At 45.5% G+C, this 25,301-nt stretch overlaps 1 protein-coding gene across 5 annotated transcripts in view; it reads left to right on the forward strand.

Moving 5' to 3' along the window:
- The first annotated feature begins 467 nt into the window (after positions 1-467).
- The window catches only part of AUTS2 (activator of transcription and developmental regulator AUTS2), a 758,376-nt gene continuing 733,542 nt past the window's right edge, over positions 468-25,301 (forward strand). For 4 of the 5 annotated variants that reach the window (XM_071765453.1, XM_071765456.1, XM_071765457.1 and 1 more), the window contains exon 1: positions 468-1,000. In XM_071765453.1, coding sequence (XP_071621554.1) covers positions 707-1,000 — 294 coding nt within the window. In that variant the 5' untranslated portion in view covers positions 468-706. The remainder of the gene's footprint in view (positions 1,001-25,301) is intronic. The other variant, XM_071765455.1, reaches the window with a different exon arrangement.

The following is a 25,301-nucleotide window of genomic DNA, read 5'->3' on the forward strand; positions in this document are numbered from 1 at the left end:
TAAAGGAGGAGGGGGAGAGGAGTGCGTGTTGGTGGGGAGGGGAAGGCTGCACCCTTCCCTGCACACACACACACCGAGAGAGAAAGAGAGCTCCATACAGCTACATATAGATATTATTTTTTTTTCCCCTGGAACTTCTTTTAGTTGGGGAGGAAAGGAAGAAAGAAAATAAATTTTGTGCAAGGAAATACTCTCAGCTCCCTCCTTCCAGCGGGTCTCTCTCCTTCTTTCTTTATTCCCCCCTTCTTTTCTGCTTTTTTTTCCTCTCTTTCGGAGATCCTCGCCCTTCCAGCCCCTTGATCAAAGCATTCCGCTATTCTGATTTATTGCCTGCTTGGTGAGGCTTTTTTTTTTCTTCTTTTTTTTTTTTTTTTTTTTTTTCTTTCTCTCTCTCTCGCTTTTTTTTTTTTTTTTTTTTTTTTTTTTTACAAAGGCGACCTGAGATCAGCCATTACTTTCCTTGGCTCGCTTATAGGAATCTCTTACATTTGGTGCTTGCTGCTGGTGGTGGTGGAACCGCACTCGGATTCTTTCATCCCCCCCTAACCCCCCCCCCCACCCCCTTGCTGTCCTCTCCTCCCTCCCTTTCTCCTTCCCTCTCTCCCTCCCTCCCTCCCTTCCTCCCTCCCCCGTTATTCCACCGGGGGAGCCGGATTTGTGGCTGCGGTGGGGCGGGGGGGGACGAGAGCGAGAGCCGGCGAGAGACATGGATGGCCCGGCGCGATGCAACGGGCTTCGGAAGAAGCGGCGATCGCGGTCCCAGCGCGACCGGGAGCGGCGAGCCAAAGGCGGGCGGCGCGGCTCGGCCCCCGGCGGGGCCGCCGGCCCCGGGGCCGCCTCGGCGCTCTCCTCCTCGGGTTCGGAGAAGGAAGACAATGGGCCCCCGCCGCCGTCCCGGCCGCGGCCCCCCCGGAGGAAGCGGCGGGAGTCTTCCTCGGCCGAAGAGGACATTATCGACGGTTTCGCGATGTCCAGCTTCGTCACTTTCGAGGCGCTGGAGGTAGGAGCGGCGGCGCTTTGTGTGAGAGCCTCATTGTGTGGGGGCAGCGGCGGGGGGAGCCCCCGCAGCGCCCACCCGGACACCCCCCCCCACCTCCTCCTCTCCCACCCACCCCACAGCTCTTTACCCCCCACCACCCCCCCCTCCGGGACGCCGCCGCCGGGGGTGCCCGCGGGGGAGGTCCCGCCGCCCCTTCCCCGTCCCCGGGGTGCCCCGCTCCCCTCCTCCCTTCTCCCCTCCTGCCGCCGACACCTGCAGCGCGGCGAGCACGGAGGGCGGGGGGGCTCGGGAACGGCGGCGGCGGGGACCGGAGGGGACCCCCTTACCCCCCATCCATCCACCCTGGGCAGGGGACGGGGAGTTGTGCGCTCCCCCCTGCCCCCCCCTACCCCCCCTCCCCACGGGGGCTCCCCCCGGTTCTTCCCCTCGCATGGATCAAACTTTTCTTGCCGGCCGCCCACTCGTGTCCGCGGGCCGGCGGGGGTGGATTTGGGTGGTTTATTTATTTATTTTTAATATATTTTAAAAATTATTCTCGGTCTCGCTGATCGCTGCTGGAGCTGCTGCTGGGTGGGGGGCGCCCGTCCTGCCACGCTCCCTGCCGGCCTGTCACGAGTGGGGCATCGCGGTGGGCGGCCAGACCCCCCACTCAAGCAGTGTGTGTGTGTGTGTCCCAAATACTGAAGGAAGGGGGTCCAGGAAAGCACAGGTCGGGGCGGGAGGAGGGAGGCGACGCCCGGGGGGCTTCCCAGGCGTCACCTCCCTCCTCCCACCCTGACTTCGGTCCCTCCGTGTCCCCTCCCCACCCACCCACGGCCGTGGAATGGTTGTCAGCCCGGCCAGAATGATGGTGGGGGGTTGTGCAAACATGCAAAGGCAGCTCCAGCCCGTTGGTTTGAAGGGCTTTGTTGTTTATAACTTCTGCTTCGGAGAAGTTTGCCGTGGTGAAAAGCAGATTTTATTTGGGTTTACGTGTGCCGGAGTCACAACTGGAATGATGATGAACTGTCAAAATAAATGTGGAGATGGAACTGATTGTTTAACAAAAAAATCTGTGTAGCTCTTAAGCTGTTTAAATATTTAGCCAGCAGTACTTAGTGGTATTTTTAGGAGGTTTTGGGGTTTTGTGTCTTTTATTTATTTATTTTTATTTTCTTTTAATTTTTTTTTACTTGGAGCCAAATTTTGTCCTTGGTTACACCTGTATGCATCCAGACTAACACCTCTTCTTCAAAGAGAACTTACTCTGGGTGTAATTGAAGGGAGGATTTGTTCATGCCAGCAAACCTCCACATGGTTGGTGTTAGGCTTGTGTAAGTGATCATGAGCAAATGCTGAGGTAATGATGAGACTTGATTTTACCACCCTTTCTCACCTGGTGAGAATTTCCACCAGTTCTCCTAGTAAACCAAATTGAAAGGAGTGTTGAATTCAGGGTTGTTGGCAAGAGTGAGATTTGCATGCTTCTGTTTTGGACAAAATTCTGTTCTTCCTCAAACAAAGCCCCAGTTTTTGTTGTTAGAGGTTTTATGGGAATATGGACTCGAGAATTTGGCCGAAGTCCTTTTTTAGAAGGGAAGTGAAGAGCAAGTTTTATGGTCAAAACTTGGTTGGACTATCAGCTTCTTGTTTATTTTCCACTTGAAAATAATTGCTGTGCTCTCTTCTTTTTGCAAAGCCAAGCATGGCTACTACTTTCATCCTGTTGTAATCTTGTATCACTGAAAAGGAGCACAGAAACGTTACCCAGTTCTGCCAGCTAGTATCTCCTTCAGATAAAACAGTAGCTTGCACACTGAGACTTGACATACTTTTAATGTTCATGTGATAGGTGTCACATTTTTGACCTAATGATTTCATGCTGCGTTGAGAGATAATGCCACAAAATTGTTGTTGGGTGCTTTTTCCTGCAGCTGGTTATGTGTTGAGAAAGTTGTTTCTGAGGATCAGAGGGAGATGAAGGGGTGTAAGGCAGGAGCCCAATGTGGCAGGAATTACTGTGTGTGTTGCATGCAGCATCCTGAAGTTTTTGTTGGGATTTTAATATTGGTGAGGAGGTTGTGAGTGGCTGGTGGAGTGAGATATCTCAGCCTTGGTGAGATGTTTAGGTGTTAATGTGCTTGAGTTGACACAAGAAGCCTTGGGTGTCATGGAGAGGTGCAGTGATATTTACTTATCTCTCACTCTGGATTTGCCTCTGGCTTGTTGGGAGTTTTCTCTCCAGGCTCCAGAAGACACTTGTGCCCAGCATGTGACAAGACTTCCCCAACCCAGGTTTTGTGCTTGAACTTCAGCTTTCTCTTAGGCTTAGATCAGCTGAAAGTGTGCAGAGGCAGTGTTTTGTCTGCTTGACATGAACACCACTGAGGAGCATATTTCCTGATGGAAGGTTGAAACCTGTGGTCCAGAAGAGGGGAAGCAGGAGGGGACAGTCAGCACACATCTGTACAGCTGTAGGTGTGTGAGCTGGGTGGATGGGTGTGAGATGTCACTCTAGGATTTTAGGAATGAAGAATATAAAGTTGGAGATGAGCCTGAATTTCCATATAGCCTTGTTGTACCTGTCCTTTACTAAATGCTTTTTGGGGAGGTGACTGAAAAAGCCCAAATTGTGCAAAGTACCAGGTCCCATGGAGCTCAGAGAAGGCAAGGGGACACAGATGCTGCAGGAGAAGAGCAGATATCCCATGGCTTCTGTACCTTCAGCAGGAGTCATCCTCTCTGTTATGGTTATGTTGATAAAAGTTCCCAGCCCTTGGAGCAAAACTGTTTTTTTAACCAGCTCCCACACTCGGAGCTGCTTTGTGTCCTGGTATCAGTAGCCTTCTTGTGCTTCCCAAGTGTAAATTGTTTGGTGTAGAAATAGAAGCCATCTGCTTCTAGTTATCTGTCTCTGGGTTTATGGCAAGCCTGTACCTTGATCTTTCTAATGTTTGCTTGGGGAATTGAGGGAAAGAGGGAGCTGAACAGAGATGGTGAGTTCCCATTGTTGATTTTTATTGTTTTGTCCTTGGAGTAACAGTTGAGTAAATCCAGTGTTATTGCAGATGTGGCCAGAGTGCTCCTTGCCTTGCAAGACTCTGGGGTGGTGATGGGCAGTGTAGGTCTGTCCCCTGTGCTGGGAAGCATCGTGGAACTTTGGCCCTCAGAAACCACCACTTACTGTGTAGTTAAGCACTTGAGGTGTGATCCTACAATTTGATCTGATGGACCTGATCTTCCTGTGAGTAGCTGCACTAACAGCAGCAATCTCTGGTTTACTCCAGAGCAGTTACGTGTCACTTTCCTGACCTCCCAAAATCTTCCAGCTTGTAAGAAGAGCACAGGTGAGGTGCTTGGTGCTCAGGTTGGGGTGATGGGTGTCTTGTCAAGCTGGCTGCTTTCCCCACCTTGCTGTAGCCCACGCTGCACTGCTGGGGTGTTTGGTACCACCAAGGTTCTTCAAACCCAGGAAGGCATTTTAGACACCAGTTTGACAGGGGAAGGGCATTTCTCAGGAAGTGAAAAATCAATTCCTGGGAGTGACTTTTTCCAGGATGAGCTCTGGCAGCACTGGCAAGGAGGGTTCTGTGTAGCTCTCTGGTGAGGTGAGATTGTGCTGAGATGTTTGTCCTTTTCTACCCCTTGGTGCAGAGAGCTGTGGGCAGGAGTTCAACCTGACATGGCTGTTGATGTGCTGTGGTGAAGAGATGGTTTACTCTGATGAGAAATGAAATCTGACCTGAATGTTAAGGTAGCTTAAAGCCTGGGAAGTGCTTTATGTTTCCTGAGTCAGCTCTGACCATCCCTATGGAGTAAGCAGTTGGTTTCAGGTTTTCTGAACACTGAGGAAGGTAATGAGTTTTTTTTTCTGTGGATGTTTGTGTAGCTTCAACTTGGGCAGTTCATCTGACAAGCCTGAAATGGGACACAGGTATTTATACAGAACTCAGAAGTGGGTTGGGAAGGGGGAGGGGGGCTTGCATTTAAATGGAGATTCCTGTGTCATAAAACTGGCACAATTTCTCACTGTGCTTTGCTGAGCTAATTTCTGTTCAGCACACATGCATTAGTTTGTTTTGAGACCATGCTAAATTATCATCAGGTAAAGCCCAATATAATTAATTACAAATGAGAAATGCTGACAAATATTTGTCAAGGAACTGTTTAATGAGCTTCAAATTCTGTGTCAGATTACTCCATCCACCTTGTGTAAATAATTTTTAAACAATTGTTCCACTGCATTTGTGTGATTTAGGCAGATATTAGCTATGGCAGTTTTACATGTTGGGCAGATAAGGGGAGATGGAGTAAAGCTTAACAGCTGATGGGGGCTTTAAGATAGAGACACTGCTGCTACACAAACAAAATGTGGAAATAACAGGAAGGTTTTGCAGATTCTGAGGTCTCATTTGTGTGTCCATGTGCCCTGACAGTGTAGCTCTGTGTGTGCATCTGAATGCAGGAATTTGCTTTAATAAGTGTTGTGTGATCCCCATCACTGGGCACGGCCCACTGAAAATAGAAATAGCTTGGCTGTGTGACAGCAGAAGCTCTGAGCTGGACACCAGAATGACAAGCTTGCAGTGTGGTTTTCTTCCCCAAATCATTCTTTTCCCACCAGCCTTGTAGTTGGCCTGATTAGCCTGTTTACTTAAATTCACTGAGGTTTCAAGCCAGTTTGTTCTGCCTTGTCTCTATCCCTTCATATGTCAGAAGGATTTTGATCTTTATGCCTTACTGCAGCAGCATCATAACATCAGGTGTTTGTTCAGTGCTGTCAGCAAATCTTGGTAGCCCTTCTCCTGTTTATTGACTGCTTAGATGTTTGTCCTGGTCTCTGTTTGCACATGCAAGTCTGCAGATTTAGAGCAGCAGAGAAAAGAAGGGAGTAACTAAGTGAAAAAATCTGTGGATGCTGAGTGGCATTAGGTTTTGTGTGACACTGGGATTTGATACGGAGCAATGTGCTTTTTATTTTCACTGTGTGTTTAGAGGAAACAGTAAATTGACCTGAGATCAGATTTTGAGATAACCTTGACAGAGCAACTGAATCTCTTGATGAAAACCCTCAGTGACCAGACCTGAAAAAACCAGCAACCCCAACTGAAAAGAGCAGGATCCACAGTTCCACAAAAGGAACCTCTTAGGTAATTTTTTGAAACCAATTTTAATATCATTTAGGCACCTGAAGAGCTTAAAAATATTTTAAAATTAATTCTAAAAGCCTGGTAACTTTCTGGGAGGTGAGGCACCTGCAGCTCCCACTGGCTTCAGTAGCTGTTGAAGAGCTGAAAATGCTTCTTCATGCAGGTAGTAACCAGGGATTGTTATTGTTGCATAAATATTCTTTTAAACTCCTGAAGGTAATGGTGTAATGAAGATGGGGAAATTTTGCCATTCCCATAGGTGGTAATAAGAGGCACAATGGCCTTGAGTTGAAGAAGGAAGAGTTTAAAACTGTAAGGACAAGTTCTTTAGCTAAATGTGGTTCAAGTGGTCTCCACTGGCCCTGCTGTTTAAGGTTAATATTAATAGGAATTATGCCACATATCAACAGGACAAAAGACACCCTTATACTTCTTTATCTTGGCATCCTTTTTTTTTTTTTTCCCTTCTCTTACTTGCATGAGAAAGTAAGCCCTTTCTCCTTAAATATCTGGAGCCTCTTCTGGGATGAGGGATTGTAGAGAAACAGATTTATAAAATTAAGGGTAAAGGATCAGGAACTTGGAAGGAAAATTGTCACTAGGGAAAGGCAAAAAACCCAACAAAATATCAGCAGAAAGACATCAAGGGGCTGAGTAATTGAAAGATTGAGTTACAACACTGAGATCAATAGAAAAATATCAGGGACTGGTCGGATACACTGAGAACTGGAGGGGGATGTTGCTGCTGAAAATAGAAGTTTCAGGTGGGATCCTTGGCTGTACGTAAATGCTCTTTGGTGAGAGCCCTGTCCTCAGTACCAGGGGGAATGCTCAACAAAATCTGTCCCCACTTAAAAAGTCATTAAACTCATCAGCTGGGAGAAAGGCAGAATGGTTCTGCACTCCATGAGATGGCCCCCGGTTTCCAGTCTCTGCTACTCTTTATTTTATTTTTTTTTTAAGCACTGTTCCTCTCAGTTTGACTGGAAGACCCTACCACATTACCCCGGGGGGCTGACCTGCAGCCTTGTAATTATCTGCAGCTAAATTAGAAGTTTAATCTTTGTTCTGAGCAACAATAAGTTGAGTCAGATAGGTTTTAAAAATAGCCCAAGCTCAAGTTTAGTGAAGTCTCAAATGCAATTAATAAAAAGGTAATAGAGTTAGGAAGTTGCAGCCTGAAACGTGGAGATGTTTAACTCTCAGTTTTCCTTTACTGGAGCTGCAGAGCTGTGCTGGGGCAACGTGGCCTTGGTTTTGCAAGAGAGCATTGCTTCCAGTGTTTCCCTGTTCTTGCACATCATCCTTGTGATTTATCAGCTCAGTATTTGTGTTCTTGTTGGCATTTGGCTGGGTATGAGCCACAAATTACCAGCTGTATGCATTTTTTTGTATAGTCAGTTTGTTGTTTTGACTCAAGGCCAAGCCATGCTGAAGACCACTTCAGAATAGTCCTCTAAACTCCTTTGTTGTAAAATGGATATGAAAATCCATTTGGGGGTAATGAGAAATGGCTAATGCAGGTAGGGATTGGTTTTGCTGTAGCAGCAGATTGTTCAGTGGCAATTTGTCAGCTCCCCAGCTCAGCTCTGCTGTACTCTTTGCCTTTAAATAGGGGGTTACCTTAATATCTTGGGACTTTTTTCCTTGTGTGTTGGCAACACTACTGCTGAAGTTCACACAGTGGAGAGAAAAGGTTTTAACCAAAAGAGTAATCTTTAGTGGGGTAAATATTATAGGAAGGAGTTTGGGTTCTGTCCTCCTCTCTGCAGGAAGGGTGGTATAAAAGTCACCAGAAGAAGTGAATTGTTCCTTGGCACTGCACATATTTTTCTGTTTGTGAGTTTTTGCCTATCAGCTTTGATTTGCTCAGTTTGTCTGGTGTACAGTACACATGGGTTTATTCTGTATTTCATGTGCACCTTGGTCCTACTGGCTTCAAAATCTCCTGAGACACAGACACGGGAGATGTGCAGAGGTGTGTTGAGATCTGATGTACCCAAGTTTCTGGCTGCTTGAACTTTGGGTTGTGTAATGCTGGCTGATGCACATATGACTGATGTGATTAATATCCCAAGCCCAGATAGGAATAGTTACTGGAGAGCCACTCAGGAAACCAGTGTGGTGTTCTCTGCAGAAATGCTTGCCCATTAATCTAGCTCACATGTGTTTGCCAGCTTCCCAGAGTGAATCTTGTTTCTCCTCTAGAATCACTCCTTTTAAAAATTGCCTTTTTTCATATTCCTGTTTGGTAGCAAAGGGAACATACTGGTTTGGGAATAAAAACCATCACCAAGCAGTCTTCCCCATCCCCAAGCCCAGGCTTGTTCTTTGTTGGATGAGCTCATGAACTGATGAGCTGATATCTTCAGCCTTTGAGGTGTGCTGGGCATCATCTGAATGAAACCTTCTGGGGCATTTTGGGTGCTGCAGGGTGACACTGCCACCTCAGTGGGAGAGGTGGGTAGGGGTAGGCAGGAGGAGTTCTGGGTTACAGTACCTCTAGGTGGCTGAAGTGCTGATAGGTGCTCCTTGTGTGGCAGTGTACGTGGAACAGAGTTGTATCAGAGTTAAAAACACATTTCACACTCCTGTGCAATCAAACAGGGCTAGATCCAGTACCAAATGCCTGAAATTGTGAGAAGCCTTACTCCATATTAGGCTGCCTATGAGAGGGACAGTTTTTCTGAGCAGAGTGTGCAATGGTGACAATATTTAGTGCAGATACCTTTTGACCTGTCAGGGAGCTCTGCAAGCCACTGCCACCTTTTTCCCTACGTGTGGGTGCAGGTTACTGTGTCCTAAGTGACATCCTACAGCTGCCATCTCACCCTGCTGGTGTAATAAAGCCATTATTATACCTGCCTGGTCTAAAAAAGGCATTTTCGTGTCTCTGTCCAGTGGAACCAGTGGGACAGAAGTGATTGTCACCAGCTTCTCCTGGACCACACATGGGGCCCCTGGCTCCGAGGCATGAGCAGTGTTACTTCTCCCTCTTGGCAAGTTTTGCAGCACGTTTTGCTGTTTGCACACTGTGTCCTATTGCTGAGCCTGAGATGACTTACAGACATGCTGCTAATTGCTTGAGGCATTGATTTTTATTTATTTTTGCTCTGGAAATCCTAAGTGAGACCTTTGGGTCTGATAATCCACTTCGGTTTCCTTACACGGGTGCTGGGGGATGGAGGAGAGGTGGCCAAAGGACTCAGCTCCTTGCTTTGAAATGGGGGTGTCCAGCTGGGGGGCTGGAGGCTCTGCTGCTCACCTGGCTGTGATCACTTGTGTCACCTTCCTCTTGGCTCCTGCACAGCCAGCTGCTTGGCACCAAATATCTCCAGAGGGTGCTGTGAGTGTCCTTCGAGGCTCCTCCAGAAAACTTCCCTCTGGTCCCCAGCTTCCAGCAGGCCCTGGGGAAGGAGCTGGGAGGTGCTGCTGCAAGAGCTGGGAAACACACTCTCTCCAGCTTGCTCTGGAGCTGGCCAGATGTGACGAGTGGCTGGGTGTGATGTGGCACCCGTGGGGTGGGCACTGGGAGAGGGCTGGAGGCAGGGAAAGGAGCTGTGACCTCTGAGGAGCCTGTGTGGTGAGGAGGCAAGTGAAGAAGTGATGTTGCTGGGGATGATTTTGGTAGTGTTGTGGGTTTTAATGCACGTCAAGGGCTCTTTGACATTTGAATGGAATCCTTTGGTGTGAAATTGTGCCTTTTCTCTTCTCTTTTCTTCCTTTAAAGAACATTAAAAATAAATACTGAAAATCAAAACCGTCTGTTTCGAGGGGACCAAATTGCCTCTCTTTATTTTATGTGATTTGGGTATTACTGAACGATTAAGAGTCTTAGTAATTTTTACTGGCTGGCTATTGTGCTCGTAGGCAATGACTCTTCCAGCATTAGTCATTTTAACTATGGAAAAAAATAATAAAAATGCAATTAATGTGGCTCAACAGCAGAGTCTGCTGGACTTTAAAAAAAAAAACAAAACCAAAACAAAACCATGAAAAAAAAAGTAAATTTTAATGAGTTCTGGGATCAGAAAGATACATCTGGTGGATGGATTTGCCAAGTTTTCAACCTCAGAATGTGTGTTGAAAAACTCAGTGAATTATGTAGCTACAAAAGTGGATCTTTGCATGTTTATAAGACCTCAGTGAAATCTCCTTATATTTGCTTAATGACAAACAGACATTCTCACAGAGGCACAGCCCAGAAGAACACACATGTGCTGAAGCAGCTCTGTAAGTTGATAATATTTGTATCAGAATGCTGCTACTAGGGAAGGAATTTTAGAGGATCCATTAAATATAGAAAAAAAAACCAACTTGGTAGTGGATGAAAGGAAGGAGAAGGGAGGGAAGGGGGAGAGAAGAGGGAGCACTGAAACTTTGAATGCACATGATGTGTGGGCTAAGATATTGTCCCTCCTCTGCTGAACCAGAAAATTTATAACAACTGTTTGTCATGTGTATGTATTTATAGCCATTCACATAATGAAGTTTCATGAGGTTGTAATAACATATCAAGATGGATGTAATTAAAACAGAAGCAAATTGACACCTTGAGATTAAAGGCAAACTCTAAACTAATACACCTGTATGCTGTCACTTCTGTATTAGTTGTCTGGGGCAGTTTGCCAGATATGCAAATAAAAAGACATTGGCAAATTTCCTTGGATGTGTGGTTATGAAAAAAGAAAAAGAAAAAAAAAAACCAAAACCCCAACTGTTTAATCCTTTACCTAGCTTTGTTCAGGTTGTAGCAACAGGGGAATTTATTAATTTGATGTCATTGATGCTTCTTGATGGGTATGGGCTAAATGATAGAGAGAGGTGGGGAAATGAGCAAGAAGAAATCTGGGGCTGGTGAACAGGAGTCTTGACAGCAGAGTCTGTCCACTGGAAAAGGGATGTCACCACATCTGTCCTAACTCTTGAAACCCCAGAGGGCCAAAGAGGCCCTGACACTGACTTTCTGTAGCATTTGGGCTCAGTTCAGTGCTTTTAAAAACTGCAGTGAGATAACAGGCTTTGGTTCTGTCAGACTGCAAGTGATTGGAGTTGCCAGTAAGGAAACTCCTCCTAAACTTCTGACATTTCAGATATAGTGGCACAATTCAAATCTGATTTAAACCAGCGCAGAGCCTGTGAAATGGCTACAAAGTGTCCTAGCAAATTTATGTAGTAGTGTTTTTGAACTTGTTTCAGTTTGCAGTAGCCTAGAAATTTGTCAGTGGAGTTGTGAACACATGTATAGTGAATTTAAGTCAGTAGGTTTGCTCTCTGAATCGATGGGCTTGGGATTCTTAGGAAAAGTCTGATACACTGATAGAAAAGAGGCTACTGGTATGGAGCAGGAAGGGAACTCCGTGCCTTGTTGGCTCCAGACCTGTGGATGGAAGTACCAGCCTTGCTTTTGAGTAACTTTCAGCTCAGATAACCTGAATTCCTTAAAAAGCCCCAGGGATGGAAATAGGTCCTCATGTGCTTTATGAATAATTCCCATGGCTGGTGATCAGGGCTTTCTGTTCAAAACCTAGTGCTGCTTCCTCGAGATTAAAAATTCTCACCTTTTGTGAATTTGATGGCTTTTTCTCTGTCCCGGGGAGCCCCTCATCCCTCTGCTGCTTCCAGTCAGATGGTGGGAGTTTATTAGATTGATAACAACTGCAGCTCTGGAGAGCTCTGTAATCCCCAGATTATTGAATTCAGCTTTGAATCTGGGCTTGAAGTTTCTTGCCTCAGTCAGGGAGGAAGCAGAAGGAACCCCAGCCAGCTGCAGTGCCATCATGAGCCTTCTCCCTGGGGTGCTGGGCTGTGGTTCTGGGGAGAGGTGTCATAGAATCCTAGAATGGGCTGGGTTGGAAGGGACCTCAGAAATCACCAAGTCCAACCCTTGATCCACTCCCCCCGTGGTTCCCAGCCCATGGCACTGAGTGCCACATCCAGGCTCTTTTGAAATATCTCCAGGGATGGAGAATCCACCCCTTCCCTGGGCAGCCCATTCCAAGGTCTGATCACCCTCTCCAGAAAGAAATTCTTTCTAATGTCCAACCTAAACCTCCCCTGGCACAACTTGAGACCTCTTGTGCCCTCTTGTCTTGTTGAGAGTTGCCTGGGAAAAGAGCCCAACCCCCCCCCTGGCTCCAACCTCCTTTGAGGGAGTTGGAGAGAGTGATGAGGTCTCCCCTGAGCCTCCTCTTCTCCAGCCTCAACACCCCCAGCTCCCTCAGCCTCTCTTCATAGGTTCTGTCTGCAAAGTTCACCCAGCTTCAGGGAGCTGACTGCATAAAAGCTCCAATGAGCATGTTTGTTACACTTCTGGGGAATTAAAAAGACTTTTTTTTTTTTTTTTTTTTAATACATCTGGACATTAAGGATCAGTACATGACTTCAAAGTGATTTCAGGTGGTAGGATTTTTGTCTTCAACAACTTTTCTTCCACCTTTAATCTTTCATGAGCGGAAGCTTCAAAAGATAATTAGTAAAACATGCTTTTATCTGCATTTATCTCAAAACACAATTAATTTCTTAACTGCAATTACAGCAATCATTTCAAGTTTCCTCTGTACTAATGAGTAAAGGATTTTTGGGAGCAAGAGGGAGCCTAAATATGGCTATGTTGGCCAAGCTGAAAGGTGCATTTATGAGTGTGCTTTTTGTTTTCCTTGCTAGGGATTGAATTTCCGGTTCCAGGAAGTAATATTTCACGTGGATTAAAGTCTTTGAAATGCTCTTGCCTGGCTTCCCTGGATCATTTTGAGGAGCTGACAATGATAAGAACTGCATCATGCACTTTCCTGGAGTTGGCTACTGAATATGCAGTTCCCCTTTCCCTCGTGTTGGTGCTTTTCTGCTCTGCGTGCAGCTCTTGGCATTGGAATATTTAAGATATATGATGGTTTGTTATTAATGACTTGGCAAGGAACTTGTAAATTTTCACCTTTTTTATTTCTGTCTTTGTTTTAGGCAGCTTAAGGCATTTTTTATTATTATTTCACTTCAGGGAGAAAGATGTTTCTGTCCCTTTTTTTTTAACTGTTGGTTTGTGGGATTGTCCAGCTCATGTCCTGCAGCCAGGATCCCACCTGTAGGTCATGCTTGTGGCCCTTCTGGATTTTGATCCTCTCCTGTCTGTTTAGTTATTAATCCTCCATGGCTCACCCCAGAGCCCCTAGAAAAGGGTGTCACTGACACAGAGGTCTCCCAAACCAAACATCCAGCCCAGAACCTCCAGAAGCAATGGACAGCTGTAAGGGTGCTGGGAAGAAGCAGAATTTAAAGCACTTTTAGTGAGTACAGCTTTAGGGTAATTTTTGCTGTCTTGTTCTCAGCCCTTCTTCCAGCTCCTCCATGGGAGGAAGCAGGGAGAAATTTTGGGTGTTTGCTGATGTTTTGGTGCTCTGTTCCTCCAAAAGACAGGGAACAGCCCTGTGCTGGCTGGAGCTGCTGCTGGGTGGTGGCATGGCCAGAGGGACCGTGGTGGAGAGCTGCACTGAGCAGACATTTCAAACTACAGCTGGAAGAACCTGTTTTTTCTTTTTTATTCAGTTCCCTTCAGTAAGGCCCTAGTCCTGGATATCAGATATGATTTGGTATGAACCTGCATGGACTTGGTTTGTGTCTGATTTGAGCTTCTGGACTGGGATTCCAGTTACTCAGCCTGCAGTCCCTGGGGAGGTGGATGGGACAAGGACTGTGACAGTGGATTGGGCAGCTGGATAGGAAAGCATGTGAGTGTATAATCAGATTTCTGATAAAACCAGGTCTCTAAGTCCCTTGAATGGGTAGCTTTGCTGTGAATAGGCTCGTAAGGTCTGTTCTGGCTGCTCTCTTTGTTTGGTACTTTGACAAAAAATTGCTCTGGTGTCCTTGCTGGCATATTTTTACATCTGCTATCCATACTAGAGATTTGTCCTGGCTGCAGTCTTATTTTGTTTTGCAAAATCTACCTGGGATTGGGATGGAGATATATGTTTGCTAAGGCAGATTTGGAAATTGCATTGTTGAAATACAGCCCATATGGGCCATTATAAAATGGTTACTGCAGCATATAATTGCCTTCACAATGATGTGCTTTGTCATTTTACTTCCATCTTCAAAGAGGCTCTCCTGTAGTCTGCTGACAGCAAGGGTGGTATTAGAAAACATATGGATTTGTAAAGGCATTAAACTGTCTTTAGTTCAAGGATTAGATTACAGTGTTAGAGTATGGGTCACCAGATTTTTGTGTGGATGGGCTGCACTTGACTGTGGTGGTTTATGTTGTAGGTTAGGGAAGAGTTTGTTTATTTATTGAAGGTATCTGACAATAAGATCTTTTTTATACCCAGGGTGACAGGCATCTTGCTGTACACTGCATGAGCTGAACCTCTGTCCTGGGGTGTCCTGGGGCCACCTCACCCTGCTGGGCTCAGTCACTGCTTGCCAGCCACACCAACAAGAGTTTCAAGAAGTCTTGGAGGGAAATGGCAATTACAGCATGGAAAAATACACCGAATTTAAACCCCACAAAATTGGCTTGGAAATGTTAAGGTTTTCTGTTTGTTTGTTTTTTAATCCTTCATGCTGGGCTGCCACTCCGAATGCTTTGGGTGTTTAGTTTCTGTTTAGATTCAAACAATGTGTTTCTACTGTACAGCTCCACACATGTCAGAGTATAGTACAGCCCCAAATTTGGGTTTTCTGGGGCAGGTTTGAGGTGAGAGCAGCAGCTGAATGGTGGGGTGCCTGATGTCATGGGATGTGGCACTGATTCTCTCCAGACTGAAGTGATGCTTGTGCTCATTACACCATCATCAGGGGAAAACTGGAGAGTGAGAGGGAAAATACACACAAAGAAGATCCTTCTTTTTCAATTTTTTTACTGTTTTTGTCTTTTTGCACCCTGCTCAGTCCGGCCCTTTATGTGGGGGAGGTTGCTTGGCCCATGGCCACCTTCACCTTCTGTAACTCAACTTGCTGTTGCATTTGGATTTTTACAGGTCCCTCCCAAAACAACCCTTCTGCTATCACTCCTCTATCAAACAGACTCTTTAATTAAGATGCTGAGCTGGTCCTTGGGAGGTGTGGGTTTGTTTCCCTGTAAGCAAAGTTGTCTTTCGTAACCTTGAAGCAGTCACTCCCCTTGCAGCTCAGCACCTGCTTTGTGGTTGTGCTGAGTAAGGATGGATTTGGCCTCGGATCCATGTGCATGCTCATGGGAGCTGCTGTGTCCAGGCTTGTAGATTTGGGTTTCCTGACTGAGAAAAGCAGGTCTGTGGGGGATAATGCTGCTTTGTGAGACTGTTTAGTATGAAGTCAAATATGTGTGTAGGTGTCACCTTGAGCTGGAGCATTAGTTTTGCTGTAGTTGAGCTTTCCTGTCTGCAATATGGGTTTAATAATACTTTCTCTCTTTAGAGATTCCCTGGCTACTTAATTAGCATCTGCAGGATGCTCAAATAGTAAGTGGTTAACATAAAATATCTATATAATTTAACTGTAGGACATCAAAACACCAATGCTTATATGTATTTAGCAGGGACCTGGCTGGAACACATACTTAAAGGCACTTGAGTTATTACTGACTGCCTTTTAAGAAAAAGCTGTAGTTTTGCCTTAAAAAGGTTGAGAGCAAACACTTTGCTAGGGAAATCTGATGTGAAGGGAAACCCAGTGAAATTCTGAATGCTTTATTTTTCTTTATGCTGTTACAATTTTTAATGCTGTGGAAGTGTTGCATACTTAGGGGTTGTTTCTGTTTTAGATCACTGCCAGCATTATCTGCCCCAGCTCTGGTGGATATTGGGGCTGGCTGATGGTAGTAAATTTCCTTAAATCCACTGCAGAATGGAGAAGCAGCTCAGTCTGGCAATGAAAAATGTTAAAGTCTGTATTACTGACTCTGGCAGCTGTAATGGTGGTAAACAAATTAGGTCTGTCATTAATGCCAGGGTCTGCAGGTATAATCTGTCCTGGAACTGGTATCTCTCTTACTAACTGGTCTATAAAAAATAAATGCAGAGGGGTTTTAATCCTCGTGTAACTAAATCAACAGGCAAAACTTTTTTGTGATCAGTTTGTGCAGGACGAACCTGCAGTTCCTGTTTATGGCATTTTTGCAGCAAACAGTGCAGAAATTAAAAAAACCAAACTTATTCCAGTGAGAAGCTCTGGTTACTGTCCCCAGGTTCTGCAGCAAGTCCTTGTCAGGGCTTGACTTGGAGGCAGTAATTACACAGCTGTTCTGATCAGTTCCTCTTCAGGACTCTGCTGGAGTGGTGTGTGGTTAAAAATCACAGCATAGGGCTCCAGTGCAGTCAGGAGCAGGGTGTCAGTGTGTAAATACAAAAACATATCCTTAATGCCAGGCTTCATAACACTGAGGTTTTCAAAATGTATTTTTTGGGATGGAAAGCTTGGGAGGGTGACTTGCAAGGGGTTGTTTTGGGGCCTTCAGGCAGTTGACTCTGGTGTGAGAGAGGAATGCTAGGGAGGAATTTTTTATAAGGTGTGTAGTGACAGGGCATGGGGTGCTGGCTTTAAGCTGAAGGAGGGGAGATTTGGGTTAGACATGAGGAAGAAATTCTTTCCTTGCCCAGAGAAGCTGTGGCAAGCTGCCCACGCCTGGCAGTGTTGAAAACCAGGTTGGATGGGGCTTGGAGCAGCCTGATCTAGTGGGAGGCATCCCTGCCCATGGAAGGGATTTGGGACTAGGTGGTATTTAAGGTCCCTTTCAGCCCAAACCATTCCATGATTCTATGAGAAAGCTCCTGCCTTGCCCCAGCACCCAGAGCATCAGGACCAAGCTGTTGTCTGAAGGTCTGGATGCTGCCTCCTGATGCAGCCATGGGATGTGGGACGTGGCTCCTTGCTGGAGAACACCTGGATGGATTGGAAAAAGCCTCAAGAGGCAGCTTGGCTGGTGACCAGAGGTGAGAGCAGGATGGAAGTGGGGGTGCAGGCTGCCATCAGCCCAGCTCTGCTTTCAGCTGCCAGATTCAGCCTGCCCCTGGCCTGGTGCTGGAATGCCAGCAGCCTTTGGTGCTGTGAGGCTGTTGGATGAGTTTGGATTCATGCAGAGTCAGGTCTGGGTGTAACAAACAGTGCCAGTGCAACCTGACAAGCCTGTGATGGATGGGATTGGATTTTGTTTCTTTTGAAGGGAAATGGAGAACTTTGCAGCTTTGCTTACAGTAAGTCCTGTTAATGACGAGTCATCAAGATTTTCTTGGCAAGTAGCATTACTTTGGGTAATTACTTTGGGAAGCTACCAGGAGGGTGCTTCCTCCTCCCCCTGGTACCCACACCTTCCCATCCAGTCACATACTGTTGCTTTTTCCAGTACCAGCTAAACAGGTGGCAGGATTCAAGTCACCACTCTCTGAATGGAGTTCACTCTCTGCAATAGCTCACCAGAGGCCTGTTTTGTTACAGAACATTGATTAAATAAATATTCCTATGCATACAAAGGAGGAGAAATCTGTCAGAGCACTCTGCAGTTATTTTTCCATTAGTAGCAAGGAGCTCTCCCTAATTTTCCTGCCCCTTTCAATCTGTTTCCCTGTCTCCCTCCCTTCCCATCATTACTAATGCCTTCAAGTGCATGAGGACCATACAAACAACTTAACATTCCCTCCAGTTCAGATCTGCAAATACCTCAGCTTCAGCTCAGCCTGCTTTAGGAAACCCCACGAGCAGGATGGAATTGACTGCTTCAGGTGTGTGATTTTCATTAGCTTGCTATTTCCTCTTCAGTACCAGCATTCCTTGTGCTAACTGACTTTCATTTCATTAATGTATATAGCAGCAGTTAAAAGGACAATGTTGCAATAGCAGCATCTTTGTAATATAAATAATTAGGGCAGAATATTTGACTTCTGATTAAGGTCTTCTTGTGTTCTTCCATGACCCCAGATCTTTTAAAACCTTGGAGGCAAAAGTTACTGCTGTGCTATCTGTGCTGGAGGAGGTGTGTGCATATTTTGGAAAAAAAGCACCTCTTGCTCAAAGATCCTGACAGCCAGTTCCTGATTTGATATAAAATGCTGATGACTAGAAACATATGTGTAGTACACTGTTCCTTCAGTAGAAAAAACCAGCCTTACTAGCTTTAAATTCAGCAGATATTTGTCTGGAGAAAGAACTTTTCATTTAACAAATGTCTGACTGCAGTAAATGTAGAGTATGAGGAAATGCCATGGCATTACTTTGGCTCTGTGCTGATGTGACTGAGATCAAAATCCACTCCAAAGAAAGTACCTTGAATTTAGCTGCCTTTTTTTTTTTTCCCCTGCAGGCAACAGTGAATCTACTTTGGCCAAACTAGAAATCAGTGATTCTCTATCATCATCTTTCTTAAATTTAGAGCTGTTAAATCACAGTGCTATTACTCTAGAGATGTAAATTGGCCTTTAAAAACTAAAAAAAAAAATACATTTCCCATAAGTCTCCTTCCATTATGAGTTTGTCTTGAAATTCTTGCCACTGTTGGCTGGATTCAGGGTTGGGGAAACACCCCTTTGGATCAAGCTGCTGCTCTGGCCACTCTTGCAGGAAGAGTCCTCGCCCTCTTTCCCAAGCTGCAGGATTTTTTTTCTCTTGCATCAAGAAGCAAGGGAGAAAATCTCAAATCCTAGGGCCAAGTGGTTGCAGTGGAGAGAGCTGAGGAGAGATGTGCAGAGAGGAAAGGCCCCATCTCAGAGTCTGAAAGCCACTGGGACATGTGTAGTGATTAATGGCATCATTGCTTTTTAGCTTCATCAAAAGGTTTCAGTGTAAGAGTTTCTAAGGAATGCTGATAGTCACAGGAACCTATCAAAGGGTACAGAAAATATCAAATGAGCACGTGGGAATGGGAGTTAATTACTGAACAGTGATTACTCTGATATAACCAATTATTGGATCATTAAATGTTTATTACCCTTTTTTATGCTCCTTTCCCCGTAAGTGAATTTTTTTCCTCATAGTATTAAAAAAAAAAAAAAAAAAAAAAGCTTGGATCAAGTGCTTACAAAGCCTTTCCAAAACCTTGAAGGTATTGAAAAAGCATTTCATCCTAACTCCTGGCATGCTGGCCTGTTCCCTCTGCATTCCCTTGCTTTGCAGATTTGGGGTCAAGCACTGTGAGCCCTGGGCAAAGGCCAAATGGTCTCCCTTGTGGTAAGGGGCTGGAGAAAAGCAGAAGCTGGGAGAAAACCAGATGCAGCTGGTGGGTTCTCCACTCTTTGACCTGTGACCTGGGGTTGGGTCAGTGCCTTCTGCTGGAAGGGGCTGGTGGTTTTTGTGTCTGTTACCTCGAGGCTCATCCTGGTGCTCCCTGGTTCCCTAAGGATGGAGTGGCACGGCCTTAATTTTCCTTGGGCTCAGAGCATCTCTTCCCCTCAATTCACTGAATCTCCTGAAGAAGAAAAGTTTCCATTGCAAGGCAGCAGTGATGCCATTGGAGAGAGAGACATAAACCCTGCACAGGTATTCCCCTAGACATCTGCAAAGTGAGAAATACCAGCTTTTCAAGCTGGCTGCAGTTATTTTAGGTGACATTTGAGCGTTTAAAATGTTAAAGCAATTTTTAAAAATATAGCTATTTGTGGCTTTGGTCAGTGATCCTTAAATCAGTTGTTTAAGCTGTGTATCTTGGGAGAAGTAAGGGGCAGAGTTAAAAAGACCTTTTCCTTATCATTGCAGCATTTCCCAGGGGTGGCACGTGTTGGTCTGTGTGTCCAGAGGGGCTGAGAGGGCTCTGCATCCCCCCTGGGCCTTCAGCAGGTGTTTATGGGCAAGTGAGAGATGTTGGGATCCATCATTTTGTGTCTGTGGTGTGGCAGAGGGAACCTGGGGAGGCATTTGGTGAGCTCTGACCATTACCAGCTCTGCTTCAGAACACAAACTCATCTCTTTCTCAAGTCTCATCCTCAGAGCTGTCTGGCTTTTCTCTCCAATACAATGTGCTTGGTATGGTAGAGGAAGTTTTTGTGAAGCAAAATTTTCCATACCCTTCTTTGTGAGTTGAGCTTAATCGTTTTTATGAACTTTGAGTGGATGAGGGGTTTTTTTATTTGTTTATTTGCCAAGTTGGAAGCTTCAGCCATTTTTGAACTAAACCTTCAGTCAGTCTGTCTTTTTTTGTCCCTTTTTTTCTTTGGTTGGTTTGGATTTTTTCCCTAACGTAGCACAACCAGCCAGAAATCTGCTCCTGGACCTTCCTCTTCAAATGCAATTTTCAATTTTCATCCCTAAACCCCCATGAAAGTGGATGGGGCAGGTTATAGGGAATGTGCAGCAGAGATTGAAACCAGGGTGCTGTTTGCAGCTCTGTGTTAGTAGTATACAGCAAAAGGAGGAAATTCTATTAAACCATGCTCCTTGCACTCCTGGGAATTCAAATTAATGTCTTTACCATGCTGCTGTGTCAAATTTGTTGTGTGGCAGCTGGGACTTTGTCCTCTTTAGAAGGACTCTTCCTCCTGATGGGTTTCCCCCGTGTGTCTTCAAAGGAGAACTTCTGGGCTTCTTTCTCTGTTTTTATTTAAATAAATATAAAAAATGGAGCATGTTTACTTTGCAGAGCAAATATTATGCAGGTCATGGCTTCCTCCTGTGCATGAAGATGATTCTGTCCCCACAGTGCATGTCTGGGGAGTCAGGACTTGGCAGAGATGCTTAAGGATGTGTTGCTCCCAGCAGACCAGGTTCCCACACAGGCATCTGTGCTAAACACCAGCTCCCTGACCCTCCAGCAGTAAAACACTCTCCCCAGCAGTGAATTGCACCCACAAAAGTCCCCTTTGCTCTGCTGCAGCCCCAGTTTTGGGATGGGGGGCTGGGTGTCTGGTTGCTGCGGCCACAGAAGGCAGAGCCGGGGAATTCGGCGCTTTTGCTTGGAGGCACGTGTGCAATTATCCCTTTTTGACAGCATAAAATAATAACAATAATCATGAAACGTCCCTTAGGATTGCTTCTTACTAACTGAACATACAGCAAGAGTTGTAAACTGTCTGGGTCGTGTCACAGCCTCTCCGAGAAGCGTGCAGGGTAGGTGAGGATCCCAGCAAGGAGGAGAGGTCTGTCTTTTAAATCCTGTAGAAAAAAAAAAAAAAAAAAAGTGTGGTGATAGCGAGGCCGTGGGAGATGAGCCAGTCTCCTGGATTGCTACAAATGTTAGATTTCAATGAAAGGTCAGCCAGGAACAAGGTCAAAACAAGCCCGATAGGCATAGCAAACAGGGAAGCTGGGAGGTGCAGATAAAGGTTAATGCGAAAGGGCTATTGGCATTAGTACAGCATGTGGTCAGCTTGCTGCCGAGCAGGGGCTGAACCAGCAGATAATGAGGAGGGTTTACTCTAATTCTATTATAATGTATAATTAACTAGCATAATTGATAGCAATTTTCCCTGTGTGTGTGTGTATGGGCCTGTACATAAAGTCTCATTTTCAGCTTTTGTGCCATTGCAGCGGGTGCCTCGAGCTGTTGGGGACCCTCTGGCACCTCCCTGGGATCCAGCTCACTGCCCGGCTCAGCCCAGGGATGCAGAGGGGGAGTGTTGTTTTCAGCAGCCTGTATTTTCTCTGCCTCTGACATTAAACATGATTCCGAGGTGGGTGCCCTGGGTAGGGCGGACCTGCTGCTGACAAAACAGTTCTGGGAGCCAGGGATGGATTTTGTGTTTGAAGAGAGAACAAGGGACAGGTCAGCACTATTTCCTTCTGTGTTGTTTGCACCTTTTATTCACAGTGTTCCTGTGAAAACAGAGCTTGAACTGAGTTTTTTTGCTTTTGTGATCATCTTTGATACAGGATAAAGTGTACAGAGACCTAAGTGTGCTCCTGTTTCAAACACAGGATTTTAATTTTCACCGCACGTGAAGAAAAAAAAAACACAAAACATTGCTGATTCCTCTGGCCTTCCCGTGCAGGGCAGAGGGCAAATACACAAAATCTTCCCCTGCCCCAACAGCCAGTGCTCTACTGATGATGTGATGTTTGAGATTTTGTTGGGTTTTGGGCAGGTAGAGACACCTCTGCTGTGGCACTGATACTGCTGTAGAGCTTTGTGCCCCATGGTTGATGTTGGGTTGCAGGGAGCTTTGTACCTGGTATTAGGTCCTTGGTGTGGTGTGAAAACTTCAAGGGAGGAAAAGTAGGGTTGGTTTTTGGGTTTATTCTTGGTTGTTGTTTTGGTTTTTGGTTGGTTGGTTGGTTTTGGCCCTAATGGTAGAGAGGTCTACACAGAGTCATGAATTGTAGAGTAATAAAAACAGGCTGATAAATAAAAGTGTTGAGTGATTTACCTTAGCAGCTGTTATGCTTGTCCACTGTCTTGATTTTGCAGGATAAAATTGAGGGAGGGCATTAATATTTCCTTCTGTTTTCATTCAGTATCTGGCAATACACACTTTTCAAGTGTAAATGCAAATGACCCACTTCTTAATCCTTTGGCATGGGAAACCTTAAGGCAATCTTCTTTCTTGAGAGGGGGGGGGATTTAGCCTTCTAACTACATTAAATGTTATTAGGAAACATGTGGCTAAAGGCTCCCCAACACTGAGCTGAAATTCTTCCTTTGAGGTTCTGGTTGAGTTGGAAATTTCACTTCTAATTTCTTTATTTTTTATTTCAAAGGTTACACAACACTTTAAGCCTGGAATTTTAGGTCACTGCCTTTTACAGCCAGATCCACCTCATCAGTGAGAATGCTCCCTGAGGACTGCAAAAGACTCAGGCTTAGTGTTATCCAGGAAAAATGTGTATAATAGGTGTATTATAAAGTAGTAAGTAATGTAACCCCTGTCTGTTAGCCTGGCGAGTGCAACGTGAGCAGTGTTATGGTTTGGTTGCATGCACTTCAGAGTCCTTTTTTACAACATAATGCTAATTGCCCTGGGCTGAATGATGCCAGGGTCTTAAAAATACCTGTCAGTGCTTGTAGAGGGAGCCAAGAAAAGTCAGGTGGAGAAATCAGTGAGATTGGCTCTCAAGCAGAGTATCAGCAGCTGAGACACTGCTAAATCTAGTGAAGGGTTCATACCAAAATTTTCCTGCTTGTCCAGGAAACCTGTGACAGTGTGAAGCTTTCAGATCAGTGTGATGTTTTAGAAGGAGAGTACTAATAAATTCACAAGTCACCAGAGATAGAAACCAATTGCAATTTATGCTACATCCATACTGAGCTTTCCTGTGGTTTGCTTCCTGCTCCAGTTATATGAGAGGTCCCATTCCACTTGAAGTCCGGCATCATTTCAGTGCTAGCTCTCCCCAGAACCCATCAAAATGCTCCAAATCTGGCAAAAAAACCCCTATTACTCAAAATCAATCCCTCTAACCGTTTGAAGAGTCTGCTACTGGACTCGAGGTGGTCTGTACCATTCTCTAGTGTTGTTAATATTCTGTCTGCAGCAGTTATGTCAAGATGGGAGTGACAGTAAGGCAGCAGTTGGGAGGACAGCAGTGCTGTGGTTTGCCATTTTAAAAGCACTGGTGGCTGCTTTACCATCCCTGTGTCACTAATCTATTACCATCAACTGTCCATGTTGGAAAATCTCACCAGTGTTTTTGCTGCTTTTCCCCCTGTGTTTGTTACCAGCTATATTAAGATGTTGCTGCTGATTGGCATTGTCTTGGGTGTCTTGAGCAGTGATACCTGAGCCATTTAAAGATGCCACATCTCAGCTTCTGCCCCTCACCTTGTTCAGGGCTGCCAGACCTGCTCCTGACATCCTGTTATCAGCCTCTCATACCTTGATCCAGCCTCACTGCTAAGGACAGCAGGGCTTCAGTTTTCTGAGCATTCTGCAAGAAGCCTAGAAGTTGAGGAATACATGGGGACAGGGCTCTTGTTTTCAAAGCCTGATTCCCCAATTTGTCCTTGAGTGATGTGGGTGTGAAATGGTTTGTGTCCCCAGTAAGACTGTGCCCAAGAGCCTCCATCCATAGAATCACAGGACATCATGTTGGAAGGGACCTCAAGGACCTCATCTGGTCCCACCTTTGTAACTTCATAAATGTTTATATGAGATGTCTCAGCACCTCATCAACCTGAGACTTAAAACTTTCCAAAGTGGAAGAATCCACCACTTCCCATGGGAGTTCATTCCAGTGTCTGACTGTCCTTGAAGTGAAAAATTTTCCTCTTGTGCTCAAATGGAATTTCACCCGGAGCAGCTTGTGGCCATGAGGCCACCTGGTCTGTAGCTGCCAGACCCAGTGTGTCTGCAGTGATAAACAGGGTCCCTCAGTGCAGAAGGTCCCAGCAAGCAGGTGACAGGGACAGTAGAGGATCCCTTTGGGACATTGCCTCCTGCCAGGTCTCCATGGTGGAGGTGCTGGGCTGGCCAGGGCACCTGTGCTGGGTAAGGATCCAGCCTCAGTGCCTTCTTCAGCAGCCGAGAGCTTGCTTTCCCCAGAAGCACTCGTGTTTTTTCAACCATTTATTTGGCATTGCACTGAGTCACTAAACATTCCTGCTTGTGTTTTTTTGTTTTTTTACCCTCTGCAGGAGCTGAGGGAATTTATTCAGCAGCTTAGTCTGGTAACAGAGGGGGCTGAGGAGGTGCTTGAGTGGCGGACTCGGCAGGCGGAGGCAGGGATGTCGCTGCGTGTGACATCTTTCTGGTGAAGTGGGATGTCAAGATCTGAGATCCTTTTCCACTTAGTGTACAAGAGCGTTAGAACAAAAGGAAAGAAAAAGAGCAGCTCTGTGCCACAAAGAAACAAACCCAAACCCCCTCTGGCTAAAGGTGCATTTGTAATATTATGAGCAATTTCAGGCAGAAATTGCATGAACCGCTTTACCTGGGTGTTAATGGATCTGCTGGGGTCAGAGGAATTATTGCTGGTTTACACCAGCCTTGCATGGGATCCTTTGTTAGTTTTGGGTTTTTTTCCCCATTGCAACTGTGTTCACAACAGATGGTGATTATTATGTTTGCTCAGATCAATGAATATATATAAAAAAATAAAAAAAGCAAGACAAAAAACCGCAGGAAAAAAAAGCCCTTCAACTCAATGGAGTCACCCGGGGTTCAGCCGTAGCCCCTGGGTTTTCATTTGGACAATGTTAAGTTACAGTAACTTAAATGGAATTTTTATGAGCAATTGTTTTGCCATGAAACAAGATCTCCTGTGGCACTGACCCAGGCAGATATCTGCCTGTCAGACACTCTGGCTCTGCTAGCCAGCCCTGCTCTCCTGGGCACGCTTCT

Source organism: Heliangelus exortis, chromosome 21 (genome assembly GCF_036169615.1).
Source record: "Heliangelus exortis chromosome 21, bHelExo1.hap1, whole genome shotgun sequence".
NCBI lineage: Eukaryota > Metazoa > Chordata > Aves > Apodiformes > Trochilidae > Heliangelus > Heliangelus exortis.